Below are 15,440 nucleotides of genomic sequence, written 5' to 3'. Positions count from 1 at the left end.
TTTATTCTAGGTGAACAGCCCTTTAGCCATAGCTGATTGGACTAGGAGTGGACACCTGACCCATGACAGCCAATCAGCTTCTGCCCTGAGACTCTGGAATTGCATTCTGGGGCTAGAGCTGGGAAATTGTCACTTTTGGACTGTGAAGCCATTTCCTGCCATGTGCACAGAGGAGGGGTGAGGAAGAGTGGACCTGCAAAGAAGCAGAGGCAGGGCCCAGCAGCCCTGGAGAGTCAGGGAGAAGCTTCCTCGGTGCCTACTGGCTTTCTGGTTCCTCCTTCAAATCCCATGTGATGCTTCCTGCCTTTGGGGGTCCAGGAGCTTCTCAAATAACACCCCTTTTTACTGCTCAAACTGGGCCAGTGAGATTTCATTCACCTGAAGCTAACTGACCCCTGATAAAGACACTTCCAAAATGCAGATGTCATTACAATGAGATACTTTGTTTAACAAAAGGATTTCCAGGCTCTATATTATGGTAACAGCACGATTCCAGTCCCAGGGAGGATCGTGGGCATTCATTCTACAAGCACTGTTGGAGGGCTTGGCCCCCACCTTTCCTGAAGGGCATGGCTATGGGATTTGGCTCTATGTAATGGGTAATTTAAAATTTCTAAGCAACTTTCCTTTTTAGCACGACCAGCTTAACAAGCATGAAATCTCAGGGGCTCAGTTCTTAATGTGTGTTGAGCTAAGCAGTGAAATGCCTGGAAGGAAATTAAAGCGAGACAAAGTCTTCTGAACATGGACAAGTTAGAAAAATGCCCATCACCTCATAACTCCCAGAGGTTCTTTGGGTCTGTTTACCAGGAAGGTTTGGAATTGCCTAGCTCTTCTGGGGCAGGTGGCTGATGACAGCTGGGGAAACAGGGCACTGTAGGGTAGTAGTTCGAAGCACGGATGCTGGAGCAGGACTGCCTGGGTTCAAATCCTGCTCTAACCCTTATTGGCTGTGTGACCTGAGGAAGTTACTTAAACCTCACATTTTCTTTTCTTTTCTCTTTTTTAATCATATAACTTTCAGGTGTAATGCATTGTCGTTCAACATCTGTATACACTACAAAGTGATCACCACCATAAATCTAGCTCCTATCCATCACCATACAGTTGACCTCCTTCATCCATTTCACCCACACCACAACTGCCTTCTCCTCTGGTAGCCACTAATCTGCTCTCCATATCTATAAATTTGTCTTTGTTTTATTTTGTTTGTTTTGTTTATTAGATTCCACATATTAGTGAAGTCATCAGTATTTGTCTTTCTCTGTCTGACTTATTTTACTTAGCATAATACCCTCAAGGTCCACCCATATTGTTGCAAATGGCAGGATTTCATTCTTTTTTATGGCTGAGAAGTATGACATTGTACGTATATTATTCCATGTACATATATACTATATATATATGTATATATATACCACATCTTTTTTATTCATTCATCAGTGGACACTTAGGTTTTTTCCATATCTTGTCTCTTGTAAATAATGCTGCAATGAACATGGGGGTGCATATATCTTTTCAAATTAGTATTTTCATGTTCTTCAGATAAATACCCGGAAGTGGTATAGCTGGGTCATATAGCAGTTCTATTCTTAATATTTTGAGATATCTCCATATTGTTTTCCATAGTGGCTGCACCAATTTACAATCTCGCCAACAGTGTACAAGCATTCCCTTTTCTCCACATCCTCTCCAACATTTATTATTTCTTGTCTTGTTAATAGTAGCCATTCTAACAGGTGTGATGGGACATTGCCTTGTGGTTTTGATTTGCATCTCCCTGATAATTAGTGATATTGAACATCTTTTCTTGTGCTTGTCGGCCATCTGTATGTCTTCTTTGGAAAAATGTCTATTCAGACCCTCTTCCCACTTTTAAATCTGTTTGTTTGTTTTTTGTTGTTGAGTTGTATGAGTTCTTTATATATTTTGGATATTAACCCCTTAAAAGATATATGATTTGCAAATATCTTCTCCCATTCGGTAGGTTGCCTTTTCATTTTGAGGATGGTTTCCTTTACTGTACATAACCTTTTCTGTTTGATGTAGTCCCATTTATTTATTTATGCTTTTGTTTCTCTTGCCTTTGGAGTCAGATCCACAAAAACATTTCTAAGGCTGATGTCAATAAGGTTACTGCCTATGTTTTCTTCTAGGAATTTTATGGTTTCAGGTCTTATATTCAAGTCTTTAATCCATTTTGAGTTAATTTTTGTGTATGGTGTAAGATAGTGGTCTAGTTCCATCCTTTTGCATGTGGCTGTCCAGTTTTCCCAACACAATTTATTGAAGAGACTGTCCTTTCTCCATTCTATGTCTTTGCTCCTTTGTCATTGATTAATAGTCCATATGTGCATGGGTTTATTTCTGGGCTCTCAATTCTATTCCATTGATCTGTGTGTCTCTTTTTGTGCCAGTATCATACTGTTTTGATCACTATAGTTTTGTAGTATAATTTAAAATCAGGGAGCATGATACCTCCAGCTTTGTTCTTCTTTCTCAAGATGCTTTTGGCTATTTGGGATCTTTTGTGGTTCTATATACATTTTAGAATTATTTGTTCTAGTTCTGTGAAATACACCACTGGAATTTTGATAAAGATTGCATTATATCTATAGATTGCTTTAGTAGTATGGTATGGACATTTTAACAATATTAATTCTTCCAATCCATGAGCAAGGAATATCTTTCATTTTGTGTGTGTGTGTCTTCTTTAATTTCTTTCATCAGTGTCTTATAGCTTTCAGTGTACAAGTCTTTAACCTCCTTCGTTAAATTTATTCCTAGGTATTGTTTCTTTTTGATGCAATTGTAAATGGGATTGTTTTCTTTACTTCTCTTTCTGATAGTTCATTATTAGTGTATAGAAATGCCACATATTTCTGTATATTGATTTTGTATCCTGCAGTTTTACTGAATTCATTTATTAGTTATAACAGTTTTTTGATGGAGTCTTTACGGTTTTCTATATATAGTATCATGTCACCTGCAAATAGTGAGTTTTATTTCTTCCATTCTGATTTGGATGATTTTTATTTCTTTTTCTTGCCGAATTGCTGTGGCTAGGACTTCCAATGTTGAATGAAAGTGGTGAGAGTGTGCATCCTTGTCTTGTTCCTGATCTCTTAGAGGAAACCCTTTCAGCTTTTCACCATTGAGTATGATGTTAGCTGTGAGTTTGTCACATATGGTCTTTATTATGTTGAGGTATGTTCCCTCTATACCAACGATGTTGAGAATTTTTATCATAAGTAAATGTCGAACTTTGTCAAAAGCATTTTTAAAATCTATTGAGATAATCATATGATTTGTATTCTTCAATTTTGTTGTATCATGTTGATTGATTTGTGGATATTGAACCATCTTTGCATCCCTGGAATAAATCCCACTTATTCATGGTGTATGAGACTTTTAATGTATTGTTGGATTAGGTTTGCTCATATTTTGTTGAGAATTTCTGCATGTATGTTCATCAGTGATATTGGCCTGTAATTTTTTTTTTTTTTTTTTGTGATGTCCTTGTCCAGTTTTGGTATCAGGGTAATGCTGGCTTCATAAAATATGTTTGGAAGGTTTCCCTCCTCTTCAATATTTTGGAAGCGTTTGAAAAGACTAGGTATTAAATCTTCTTTGAGCGTTTTGTAGAATTCACCAGTGAAGCCATCTGGTCCTGGACTTTTGTTGGTTGGAAGATTTTTGATTATTTTTTCAATCTGCTTACTAGTAATTGGTCTATTTAAATTTTCTATTTCTTCATGATTCAGTCTTAGAAGATTGTTTGTTTCTAGGAATTTATCCATTTCTTCTAGGTTGCCCAATTTATTGGCATATAATTGTTCATAGTAGTCTCTTACGATCCTTTGTATTTGTGTGGTATTAGTTGTAACTTCTCTTTCATTTCTGATTTTATTTATTTGAGCCCTCTCTCTTTTTCTCTTGGTTAGTCTAGCTAAAGGTTTGTCAACTACATTTATCTTTTCAAAGAATCAGCTCTTAGTTTCACTGATTTTTTTCTATTTTATTTTAGTCTCTACTTCATTTATTTCTGCTCTGATCTTTATTATTTCCTTCATCTACTAATTCTGGGCTTCATTTGTTCTTCTTTTTCTAGTTCCTTTAGGTGTTAAGTTAGATTGTTTATTGGGAATTTTTCTTATTTCTTGAGGTAGGTCTGTATTGCTATGAACTTCCCTCTCAGAACCACTTTTGCTGTATCCCACAGATTTTGGTATGTTGTATTTCTGTTTTCATTTGTCTCCAGGTATTTTTTGTTTCTCCTTGATTTCTTCAATGCCTCCCCCCCGCAGTTGTTTTGTAGCATGTTGTTTAATCTTCATGTTTTTGTGGTTTTTCCCATTTTTTTCTTGTGATTGATTTCTAGTTTCATACCATTGTAGTTGGAGAAGATTCTTGATATGATTTAAATCTTCTTGAATTTATTGAGACTTGTTTTGTGACCTAACATGTCATCTATCCTGGAGAATGTTCCATGTGCACTTGAGAAGAATGTATGTTCTGCTGCTTTTGAATGGAATATTTGGTATATATCTGTTAATCCCATCTGTTATAATGTGTTGCTTAAGTCTGATGTTTCCTTATCAATTTTCTGTCTGGATGATTTATCCATTGAGGTAAGTAGGGTGTTAAAGTCCCCTACTATTACTGTATTGCTTTCAATTTCTCTAAGTCCATCAATATTTGCTTTATATATTTCGGTGCTCCTATGTTGGGTGCACATACATTTATAAATGTTATAACTTCTTGTTGCATCGACTCCTTTATCATTATGTAATGCCCTTCTTTGTCTTTTATTATAGTCTTGTTTTAAAGTCTATTTTGTCTGATATAAGAATAGCTACTCCAGCTTTCTTTTCATTTCACTTGCATGGAATATCTTTTTCTATCCCTTCAGTGTGTGTCCTTACTTCTGAAATGAGCTTCTTGTAGGCAGCATATAGATGAGTGTTTTTTTCTTTTAATCCATTAAGCCACTCTCTGTCTTTTGATTGGCGAATTTAGCCCATTTAAAGTAATTATTGGTAAGTATGTAATTACTGCCATTTTGTGAATTGTTTTCTGGCTGTTTTTGTAGTTCTTCTCTGTTCCTTTCTTTTTCTTTTCTCATTTCCCTTATGTTTTGGTGGCTTTCTTTAGTGCTATATTTAGATTCCTTTCTCATTTTCTTTTGTGTATTTACTGTTGAGTTTTTTCCTTGTGGTTACCATGAGGATCACATATGCCATCCTAGGTAAGCTGCAGTCTGTTTTAAGTTGGTAGCAACTTAAATTTGAACACATTCCAAAGCTTTGTCTTTCTACTCCCCCTCCACACATTTTATACTTTGATGACAAGTACTACATCTTTTTATTTTATGTATCCCTTAACAAACTATTGTAATTTTAGTTAATTTTTAACATTTTTGCCCTTTAACCTTCAAGCTTGCTTTATAATTGATTTTTTTTTTATATAATTGATTTTTTAAAAATAAATAAATAAATTTATTTATTTATTTATTTATGGCTGTGTTGGGTCTTCGTTGCTGCGCGCAGGCTTTCTCTAGTTGTGGTGAGCGGGGGCTACTCTTTGTTGCGGTGCATGGGCTTCCCATTGTGGTGACTTCTCTTTGTTGTGGATCACGGGCCCTAGAGCGCGTAGGCTTCAGTAGTTGTGGCACGTGGGTTCAGTAGTTATGGCTCACAGGCTCTAGAGCACAGGCTCAGTAGTTGTGCACAGACTTAGTTGCTCCACGGCATGTGGGATCTTCCTGGATCAGGGCTTGAACCCGTGTCCCCTGCATTGGCAGGCGGATTCTTAACCACTGCACCACCAGGGAAGTCGTGCTTTATAACTGATTGATCCACTACTTTTATTATATATTTACCTTTGCCAGTAAGACTTTTACATTTGTATGTTTTCATATTATTAATTAGTGTCATTTATTTTCAGTTTAAAGGAGTCACTTTAACATTTCTTGTAGGGCCAGTTTAGTGGTGATAAACTCCTTCAGCTTTTGCTTACCTGGGAAACTCTTAATCTCTCCTTCAATTCTGAATGATAAACTCGCTGGGCAGAGAATTCTCACTGGAAGTTTTTTTCTTTCAGCACTTGGAATATGTCATGCCATTCCCTTCTGGCCTGTAAAGTTTATGCTGAAAAAAATCTGCTGACAGCCTTAAAGGGATTTCCTTGTATGTCACAAGTTGTTTTTCTCTTGCTGCTTTTAGGATTCTCTTTTTATCCTTAACTTTTACCATTTTAATTATAATGTGTCTTGGTGGGTGTCTCTTTGGGTTCATCTTATTCAGAACTCTCTGGGCTTCCTGGATGTCTGTTTCCTTCCCCAGGGAAAATTTCAGCCACTATTCCTTCAAATAATTTTTCTTGCCCTTCCTCTCTTCTCCTTCTGGGAGCCTATAATATGAATGTTATTCTGCTTGATGTCCCAAAGGTCCCTTAAAATATCTTTATTTTTTTAAAATTCTTTTTTCATTATGCTGCTCTGTCTGGGTGAGTTCCATTGCTTTGTCTTCCAGCTTGCTGATTTGTTTTCCTACCTCATCCAATCTGCTGTTGAACCCCTCTAGTGTATTTCTCAGTTCAGTTATAATTTGTGTGATACTTTCTTATATTTTCTATCTCTTTGTTGTTCTCACCATGTTTGTCCATTCTTCTCCCAAGTTCTATGAGCATCATTTGACCATTATTTTGAGCTTTTTATCAGGTAGATTGATTATCTCTGTTTTGTTTAGTTCTTTTTCTGTGGTTCTGTCTTGTTCTTTCGATAGGAATATATTCCTCTGTTTCCTCATTTTGCCTACTTTTCTGTGTTTGTTTCTATATATTAAGTAAATCGGCTACCTCTCTTGGTCTTGAAGGAGTGGCCTTATGTAAGAGACGTCCTGTGGGGCTCAGAAATGCAATCATGCCTGGCCACCAGAGCCAGGTCCTCAACAGTGTCCCCTTATGGGTTGCGTGCACCCTCTTGTGGCAGGGTCATGGATGCTGCTGCCATGCATTGGTGGGCAGGGCTGGCCCCTGGAAAGACTGCAATGCTGGCCACAATGGCTGATGGGTTCTAGTGGGCAGGGTTATCACATAGTCAGCTGTGAGGCCTGGCTGAGGTGCAGGGGTGGGTGGGGCTCTAAGTGGGGTGTGCCGACTGGTGCTAACAGACTAGAGGGAGAATTCCAAAATGGCACCCACCAGCATTGGAATCAGCAAGGTAGCCTGAGACTGGAAAAATGGCTCCCTCCAGTTTCTCAGTCCCCAGAGAGCATCCCAACTCATTCCTGCCTCTCCAGCAGATGCTTCAAGATTAGCAGGTGGGTCCCATCCACCTATGGCTCATGCACTTTTCAGTCTGGTGTTTTTGTGCTGGTTTTCAGGTGGAGTGAGTGTGAGTGTGAGTGTGCCCTTTAAAAGCTAGCTTTCCATTCTCTGCAGTTCTTTAGTTTTGAGTGTATTCCCCATTGGTTTTCAAAGCCAGATGTTTTGGGGTCTCATCTCTCTTGTGCAGGATCTAAGGACTGGGGTGCCTGATGTGAAGCTCAAATCCTTCAATCCCCAGGGACAGTAACTGTACCTGTGTAATCCCTCCAATCTGTGGACTGTCACACCTGGGGTGTGGTTTTTCTCCTTGATGAGATCATCTCTCTGCCTCTCTTATCTGCCTTGATGCTGCCCTTTTACCCTTTCTTGTGGAGACTCTGTTCATCCAGTTTTCAGGTCCTTTTCAGAGGGAATTAGTCTACACGTAGCTGTAGTTTTGTTGTGTCCATGAGAGGAGCTGAGTTCAGGATCTTCCTATGCCACCATCCTGAACCTCCCATCTCACCCTGCTTTCTTACCTCACATTTTCTTTATCTGTAAAATGGGACTGGTATGAGGATTAAATGAACCCGTTTGAGTAACATGCCCAAATGACAGCCTGGCTTAGTGCAAACATGCCATGCATCTAACCATTGCAGTTCCTTCTTTCCATGATTCCTCTCACACTGCAGAAGACCCACCATGAGTCAGGCACCTGGGTCCTGGGAACCCCAACACAAATAAGACGCAGTCCCTGCCCCCAAAGAGCTTCTCGGTTCTGTTCTCCCACTCTGCTCTCCTCCCTGATACCCAGTCTCAGGGTTGTCTTGGTGGGGGTGGGCAGCAGAATCTGTAAGGCTGGGGAGCCAGAAGGGGAGGCTCTGCCTGGGAGAAGGGAGCCAGGCGCTCACCATGGAAAGGCACTCAAGAGTCTGAGGGACTTGCTCTGCCCTAAGTAACATCAAGGGTCTGAAAGAGGCCACAAACTCTTCACATTTCTATGTGTAGACTCTGGCTAAATGCAGGCCTTTGGGGTCTGTCCAGTAGACAGTAATAGTGCAGATGCTAATGTAATTCACTAAAAATATATACATTGGCTTCACATACAGATACACCAAGAGGCAGAGTCACAGAATGGGGATGACGATGATGATGATGATGATGATGATGATGACAATAATAATAATAAATAGCAGCAGCTAACGTCTATTGGGTGCTCTTATGTCCCAGGCACAGTGCCAAATGCTGCACATGTAGATCTCATTTGATCCTCCCAGCCCCTCGTGAGTTGGATATTACTGGTGTCCTTATATAAACGAGGAAACTGAGGCTCAGGGGGATTTCAGAACTTGCTCACAGTGTGGGTTGGCAGTGGGGAACCAGGATACATGCCCAGTCAGTTTGACTCCAGGGCTTCTGCTCCTGTGGGGTAGGGGGTGGGGATAAACTCAGAGGATCTAGAGATGAGCCCTGCCTTGGTAGGTCCAGGAGCTCTGTGGACAATAAAGGATGTAGAAGCTAGTGTTGAAATAGTGGCCACCACTTCTGCAGCACTTTCCACATGCCAGGCTCTGGTCAATATTTTGAAGCTATCATCTCATTCATTTTTCACAACACTGTGGGGCGTGGGGGTTCATTCCCATTTCACAGATGAAGATGCTGAGGCTCAGAAAGTGGAAATGCCCAGCTCTATAGGACCCAGTCTAGAGCTCCCAGACCTATAAGTAGCAGAGCTTGAATTCATATGATTTGACTCCTTGTTGCTATGCTACACTCCATCCCAGTAGCCAAATCTGAGGGCAAATATTCAGTAACCCAGCCGTTGGCACCTCCTTTCGGATCTCTTAGAGATAATCTACTGCAAAGTTCACAAAGCAGGTGAATCCTGCTAGCAGATGTATATATATATTTTTTGACCCACACAGTGGTTTAAAAATAATCTCCATCAGTTGCCCATGTTGAAAAACAAGAATATTCTACAATTTTGATTTCTCTTGATAAAAGGAAAAGGGAGATCTGGCATAGTGGTCTTGTATTCCTGAATGCCATAGTCCTCACCATTCCCTATAGTCCTTCCAACCCCCAGGCAAGAATTGATTGCTATTTTTCAGCACACTTGTATTATTTTTCTAATGGTATGGTTAAGAAAAAGTGAAGTTCTTAGAGACCAACGTCTCCATCAGAGGTGGGATAACAGTGTAGATTGGAAAAGCCATGTTGTGCAAGAAAAATGGACAAAGGAACGTATCTTGGAGGTAATGACAAATATATCTATGAGCTTAACATGCAAAGTGTGCCTTGCCCATTTCACTCACTGCTGCCATCCCTGTGGCCCCTGAGACAGGGAATTTGTGACCCTTAGTTGAGAAGAACCCACTTGCTTTGCAGATGAGGAAACTGAGGTCCAGGGAGCAAAATGGCTTCATGCCAATCAGTGGTCCTGGCTCAGGTGACATGGCCCCGAGTCAGACTGCCTCCCAAGCTTACCTCTGCTGTCTGGCTGGCCATCACCATGACTGTTGCTGAGGGCGTCCTTCCTCAGGCCCCTCCTCCCACTAGCAGGGTGCTCCCTGTGGGAGGGTTGGTTAAAGATGTTGAAGTCATCACCGCAGACTCTGGGGGTCGCCCTCTGAGCTCGCTCACTGGCGATGACATTCCAGCTGCTTGCCCGCCCTTGCTCACGTCTGGGGCCTTTATCTCCGGCCTCGGTCTCTCCAGGCCCCGCACGGATGATATCCTCTGATGGAAGCCTGCCTCTCCAGTCCAGCGGCTTCTCCGGACTCAGCCAGAGGGGTTTTGACTTAGGGCCTCCCTGCTTCCTGCCTTTCCCTGCGGGAGAAGGTTGTAACCAGGATGGGGTTTTCCCTGGAGGCTCAGAGACTTTTCTGCCCATAAGGTTTTCCAGCTGTTGGATCAGCGAGAGCTCCTGGTCAAGAGGAGGAGGGCATTCGGCGGGGGAGGAGTGGGGAGGGACACTGGGCGTGCCACCCGGCGAGGATGGTGCGGCTAAAAAGCTGCACTCTTCCTCTAACTTGGACAAATTGTCCTTCATGCAGTCAGGAGAATTCATCCTTCCACCAAATAAATTTCCTTGTGAAGAAACCTTCACATCCGCTGCTGCTCCAGCTGGCTGCGAGTAACTGACGCCGCGCTCCTCGTCCCCATCGGTGCTGTTCCTCTCGCGGGCACCTTTGCTTTCTTCCGAGGGGGCAGCAACGCTGTTTTCCATTCTCTCAGTTTGCAGGCCCACCAGGATGCTCTGTGGGGCCTCGTCACCTCCTTTGTCTAAGTTGCCATCAAAGATGAGTTTTTTGTTGACATAAAGCTTCACGTTTTTGGCCCCAATGTCAAGATCCTGAAAACACAAAATTTCACAAAATGAAGATGCGTGGCATCGGACTGATGTATCAGATTTTGAAAGGAGCAGATGAAAAAGACAAATGTGGGACGCTGGAAACGTGAGCTTTCTGAGACTACAGCACTGGGGCTGTTAAATCAGACTCTTTTTCATTTCTGCGCAAAGGGTTACATATGTTATAAATCAAAGGACTTTCACAAAGAGGCGGCCTCCATCGCCGTCTTCGTCATCATTACCTCCTGCTGGGACACATGTAACAGCCTGCTAATTGGTCTCCCTGCTTCCTGTCTCTTGCTCCTCCGACCTCAGCTTCACATTGCCACCCACGTTAGTTTTCTACAAGAGCAGATCTGGCCCAGTCACATCCCTTTGTGAAATTCTTCATGTTTTTTTCACTGCCTATAGCAGGGTTCTTTAAAGTATGGTTCCTGGGCCTCCTGCGTCAGAAAAGCTTGGCAGGCACATAAAATGCAGATGCCCTAGGTTCCATGGGTGCCATATTTTGGGGGCCCTGAGAGCAGAGCCTGAGACAAGGATTTGAGTGCAGGGAGCTTATCAGCAGGTGCTCCTAAGAGGGAGAGTCAGGTAGGGCAGGTGAAAACCCAAAAAGGTTTGGGGCTGGTCACTGCTGTGGGGAACTGGGGCTCCATCCAGCTGGGACACTGTGAGGGACCAGCAGAATGCATCCCAGAAGTGTCCCTCCAAAGGCGGGAGGCTGGGTGTTTATCCACTGACTCCCTTCCCTGCTGTTGATGGCTGCCCCTGGGGACACTGACTCCCCGCCATGACCACAGGCTAAGCCCTCTAGAGGCTTCGGCAAAAGGACCCAAGCAGAAGGGCTTAGAGCCTGGAAGCGCTGGAAGTGGTGCCCAGTCAGCACTCCCGGGACTGTCCCAACGCAGCTGTGGCCACAAGTGGAGGGGAGCCCAGAGGATGCGGTGTGGGCGCTGCACTTGTGTGGGGAACACCAGGCCCATGAGATGAATTCCGAACCCCTCAGCATGACGTACAGTAACCTTCACAAAAGGGTCCCTGCTAGCCTTCTGTCTCCTCCTCTCCCAGCACATGTGCCCCATATCAGGCAGGTGTTCAACGCTTCTTGGGTCATGCTTAAAATTAGGGGGCTTCCCTGGTGGCGCAGTGGTTGAGAATCTGCCTGCCAATGCAGGGGACACGGGTTCGAGCCCTGGTCTGGGAAGATCCCACATGCCACGGAGCAACTAAGCCCGAGCACCACAACTACTGAGCCCGCATGCCACAACTACTGAAGCCTGTGTGCCTAGAGCCTGTGCTCTGCAACAAGAGAAGCCACTGTAATGAGAAGGCCTTGCACCACAATGAAGAGTAGCCCCCACTCGCTGCAACTAGAGAAAGCCCGTGCACAGCAAAGAAGACCCAACTCAGCCAAAAAAAAAAAGAAAAAAAAGAAAAGAAAAAAAAAATCAAATAACACCTCCTCCTGCTACTGCCTTATTTGGCCATACCTCTTTACACAAAAACATTTTTAATAAACAGCTTTCTCGAGGAATATAATACATACCTCATATAGTAAACTGTACATGTTTAAAGCATACAACTTAATGGATAAAGAAGATGTGGTATATATATATATATATATATATATATATATATATATATATATATATACACAATGGATATTACTCAGCCATAAAAAAGGCATGAAATAATGCCATTTGCAGCAACATGGATGGACCTAGAGATGATCATACTAAGTCAAGTAAGACAGAGAAAGACAAATATCATGTGATATTGCTTATATGTGGAATCTAAAAAAAAGATACAAATGAATTTATTTACAAAACAGAAATAGACCCACATTCATAGAAAATAAATTTATGGTTACCAAAGGGGAAAGGGAGGGATAAATTAGGAGCTTGGGATTAGCAGATACACACTCCTAAGTATAAAATAGATAACCAACAAGGATCTACTTATAGCACAGGGAACTATATTCAATATTTTGTGATAACCTCTAAGTGAAAAGAATCTGCAAAGGATATATATATACACACACACACATATATATAACTATATATAACTGAATCACTGTGCTATACACCTGAAACTAACACAACATTGTACATCAACTATACTTCAATAAAAAACAATAAAGCATGCTGCTTGGTAAGTTCTAACACATGTACACCCATGATCAAGGTAATGAACACACCTATCACCCACGAGGTTTCCTTGTACACCTATGTAATCCCTGCCGCCCTATCTTCTTCCCCCACCCCGAGCCAACCACCCATCAGCCTTCTGTCACTATAGATTACTTTGCATTTTCTAGAATTTTTCTATAAAAGGCATCACACGCTATGAACTCTTTGGGGCCTGGCTTCTTTCACTCAGCATAATAACTCTGAGATTCATCCATGTTGTGTAAATGAGTAGTTTTATTCCTTCTTATTGCTGGGGTGCCCCACAATCTGTTTGTCCACCTTTACAGCAAACTCTAAGAGTCACAGTCACAGCTGTGTCTCCTGCCCGCTAGCCTTTGCCTGCTCCTCTACACGAACCCACCCTGCCAAGGGTGCCAGAAACTGGGTCACAGAACTTCCCTGTTTGCCTGGACGATTCTGTTTATTCCTGTTGCCCTAGTCTATCACTCATAGAGCCTTCTTTTCACTCTCAAGGGTGCCCTGGTTTGGACAATCAGTTTTAGGGTCCAGCAGGGGATCAGACCCACTGGGAAGTTCTCCGTCCTCAGGTAGGCTGTCCTCCTGCCCCCCTGCTCTCACCACAGCCCAGGCTCCCCGCTGTTGCTCCTCTTCAGCTGAGCCTTGACCGGTTGGGCTGGTCCCCGGCCTCCCGATTTTCCTGCACCCTCTCACTAGGGGGTCCCACTCAGGCCCAGGGCCCTAACTATCATTCTCTCATTGGTGACTCCTGACTATTTATTTTATTATTGAAGTATAGGTGATTTACTATGTTGTTTCAGTTTCAGATGTACAGCAAAGTGATTCCGTTTTATATATGTGTGTATATATATATTCTTTTCCACATTCTTTTTTTTTTTTTTTTTTTTTTTTTACTAAATTTATTTATTTATTTATTTATTTTTATCTGTGTTGGGTCTTCGTTTCTGTGTGAGGGCTTTCTCTAGTTGTGGGGAGCGGGGGCCACTCTTCATTGCGGTGCGCGGGCCGCTCACTATCGCGGCCTCTCTTGTTGCGGAGCACAGGCTCCAGACGCGCAGGCTCAGTAGTCGTGGCTCACGGGCCCAGTTGCTCCACGGCATGTGGGATCTTCCCAGAGCAGGGCTCGAACCCGTGTTCCGTGCATTACAGGCAGATTCTCAACCACTGCGCCACCAGGGAAGCCCTCCACATTCTTTTCCATTACGGTTTTTTTTTTTAATAAATTTTATTTATTTATTTATACTTCTGGCTGCATTGGGTCTTTGTTGCTGTGCATGGGCTTTCTCTAGTTGTGGCGAGCGGGGGCTACTCTTTGTTGTGGTGCACGGGCCTCTCATTGCGGTGGCTTCTCTTTGTTGCAGAGCACGGGCTCTAGGTGCACGGGCTTCAGTAGTTGTGGCTCACGGTCTCTAGAATGCAGGCTCAGTAGTTGGGGCGCACGGGCTTAGTTGCTCCGTGGCATGTGGGATCTTCCAGGACCAGGGATCGAACCCGTGTCCCCTGCAATGGCAGGCGGATTCTTAACCACTGCGTCACCAGGGAAGTCCCTTCCATTATGTTTTACTGCAAGATATTGAATATAGTTCTTTGTGCTATATAGTAGGTCTTTGTTGTTTATCTATTTTATATATAGTAGTTTGTATCTGCTAATCCCCAACTCCTAATTTATTCTTCCCCACCCCCTTTCCCCCTTGGTAACCATAAGTTTGTTTTCTATGTCTGTGAGTCTGTTTCTATTTTGTGAATAAGTTCATTTGTATCATTTTTTAGATTCCACATATAAGTGATAGATGATATTTGTCTTTCTCTGATTTACTTCACTTAGTATGATAATCTGTAGGTCCATCCATGTTGCTGCAAATGGCATTATTTCATCCTTTTTTATGGCTGAGTAGTATTCCATTGTGTATATGTACCACATCTTCTTTATCCATTTGTTTGCCAGTGGACATTTAGGTTGCTTCCATGTCTTGGCTATTGTGAATAGTGCCAATGAACACTGGATTCCTGACTATTTTAATCTCCAATCCTGACCTCTCCATCCAGCCCACAGTGACCACATGACCTCTCTTCTTGGATATCTACCAGGCATCTCAACCTTAACAGGCCCCAAACAGAATGATCAACCCACTCTTCCCAAACCTTGTCTTCTTTCATCTCAAAAGTGGTTCCGCCGTTCAACCAGCTGCCCCAAACCTAGGAGTCCTTGAGTCTTTTTGCTGTCTCACTCACACATCCAATCCATCAGAAGCCCTGCAGCTCTACCTCCAAAACCCCTCCAGAATCTGACCTCTTCTCCCTGAATGGCGGCCGCCTCCTAGCCCGGGCCACAGTCATCTCTCCTGGAGACAACAACCGTATCCTCCTAAGCGCTCTCTGCATTTCCACTCTGCACCGTCACCCACCCACCCCCACCCCACCCCGGCACACACACTTCATTTCCAGCCGCCAGTCTTTCTCAAAAAACGACTTAAATCAGGGAATTTCCTGGCGGTCCAGTGGTTAGGACTCTGCGCTTCCACAGCAGAGGGCCCGGGTTCAATCCCTGGTAGGGGAACTGGGATCCCACAAGCCGCACGGTGCTGCCAGAAAAAACCAAACCAAACCAAAAC

General features: G+C 42.8%; 1 protein-coding gene across 2 annotated transcripts in view; it reads right to left on the bottom strand.

The window, feature by feature from the left end:
- Positions 1-15,440, bottom strand: part of LOC118881821 (katanin interacting protein) — a 195,123-nt gene that overhangs the window by 32,593 nt on the left and 147,090 nt on the right. For both annotated transcript variants that reach the window (XM_036827080.1, XM_036827081.1), the window contains one exon: positions 9,796-10,663. In XM_036827080.1, coding sequence (XP_036682975.1) covers positions 9,796-10,663 — 868 coding nt within the window. The remainder of the gene's footprint in view (positions 1-9,795; positions 10,664-15,440) is intronic.

Source organism: Balaenoptera musculus, chromosome 15 (genome assembly GCF_009873245.2).
Source record: "Balaenoptera musculus isolate JJ_BM4_2016_0621 chromosome 15, mBalMus1.pri.v3, whole genome shotgun sequence".
Classification (NCBI taxonomy): domain Eukaryota; kingdom Metazoa; phylum Chordata; class Mammalia; order Artiodactyla; family Balaenopteridae; genus Balaenoptera; species Balaenoptera musculus.
The sequence above is the reverse complement of the archived record's forward strand: the minus strand, read 5'-3'. Positions and strand labels throughout refer to the sequence as shown.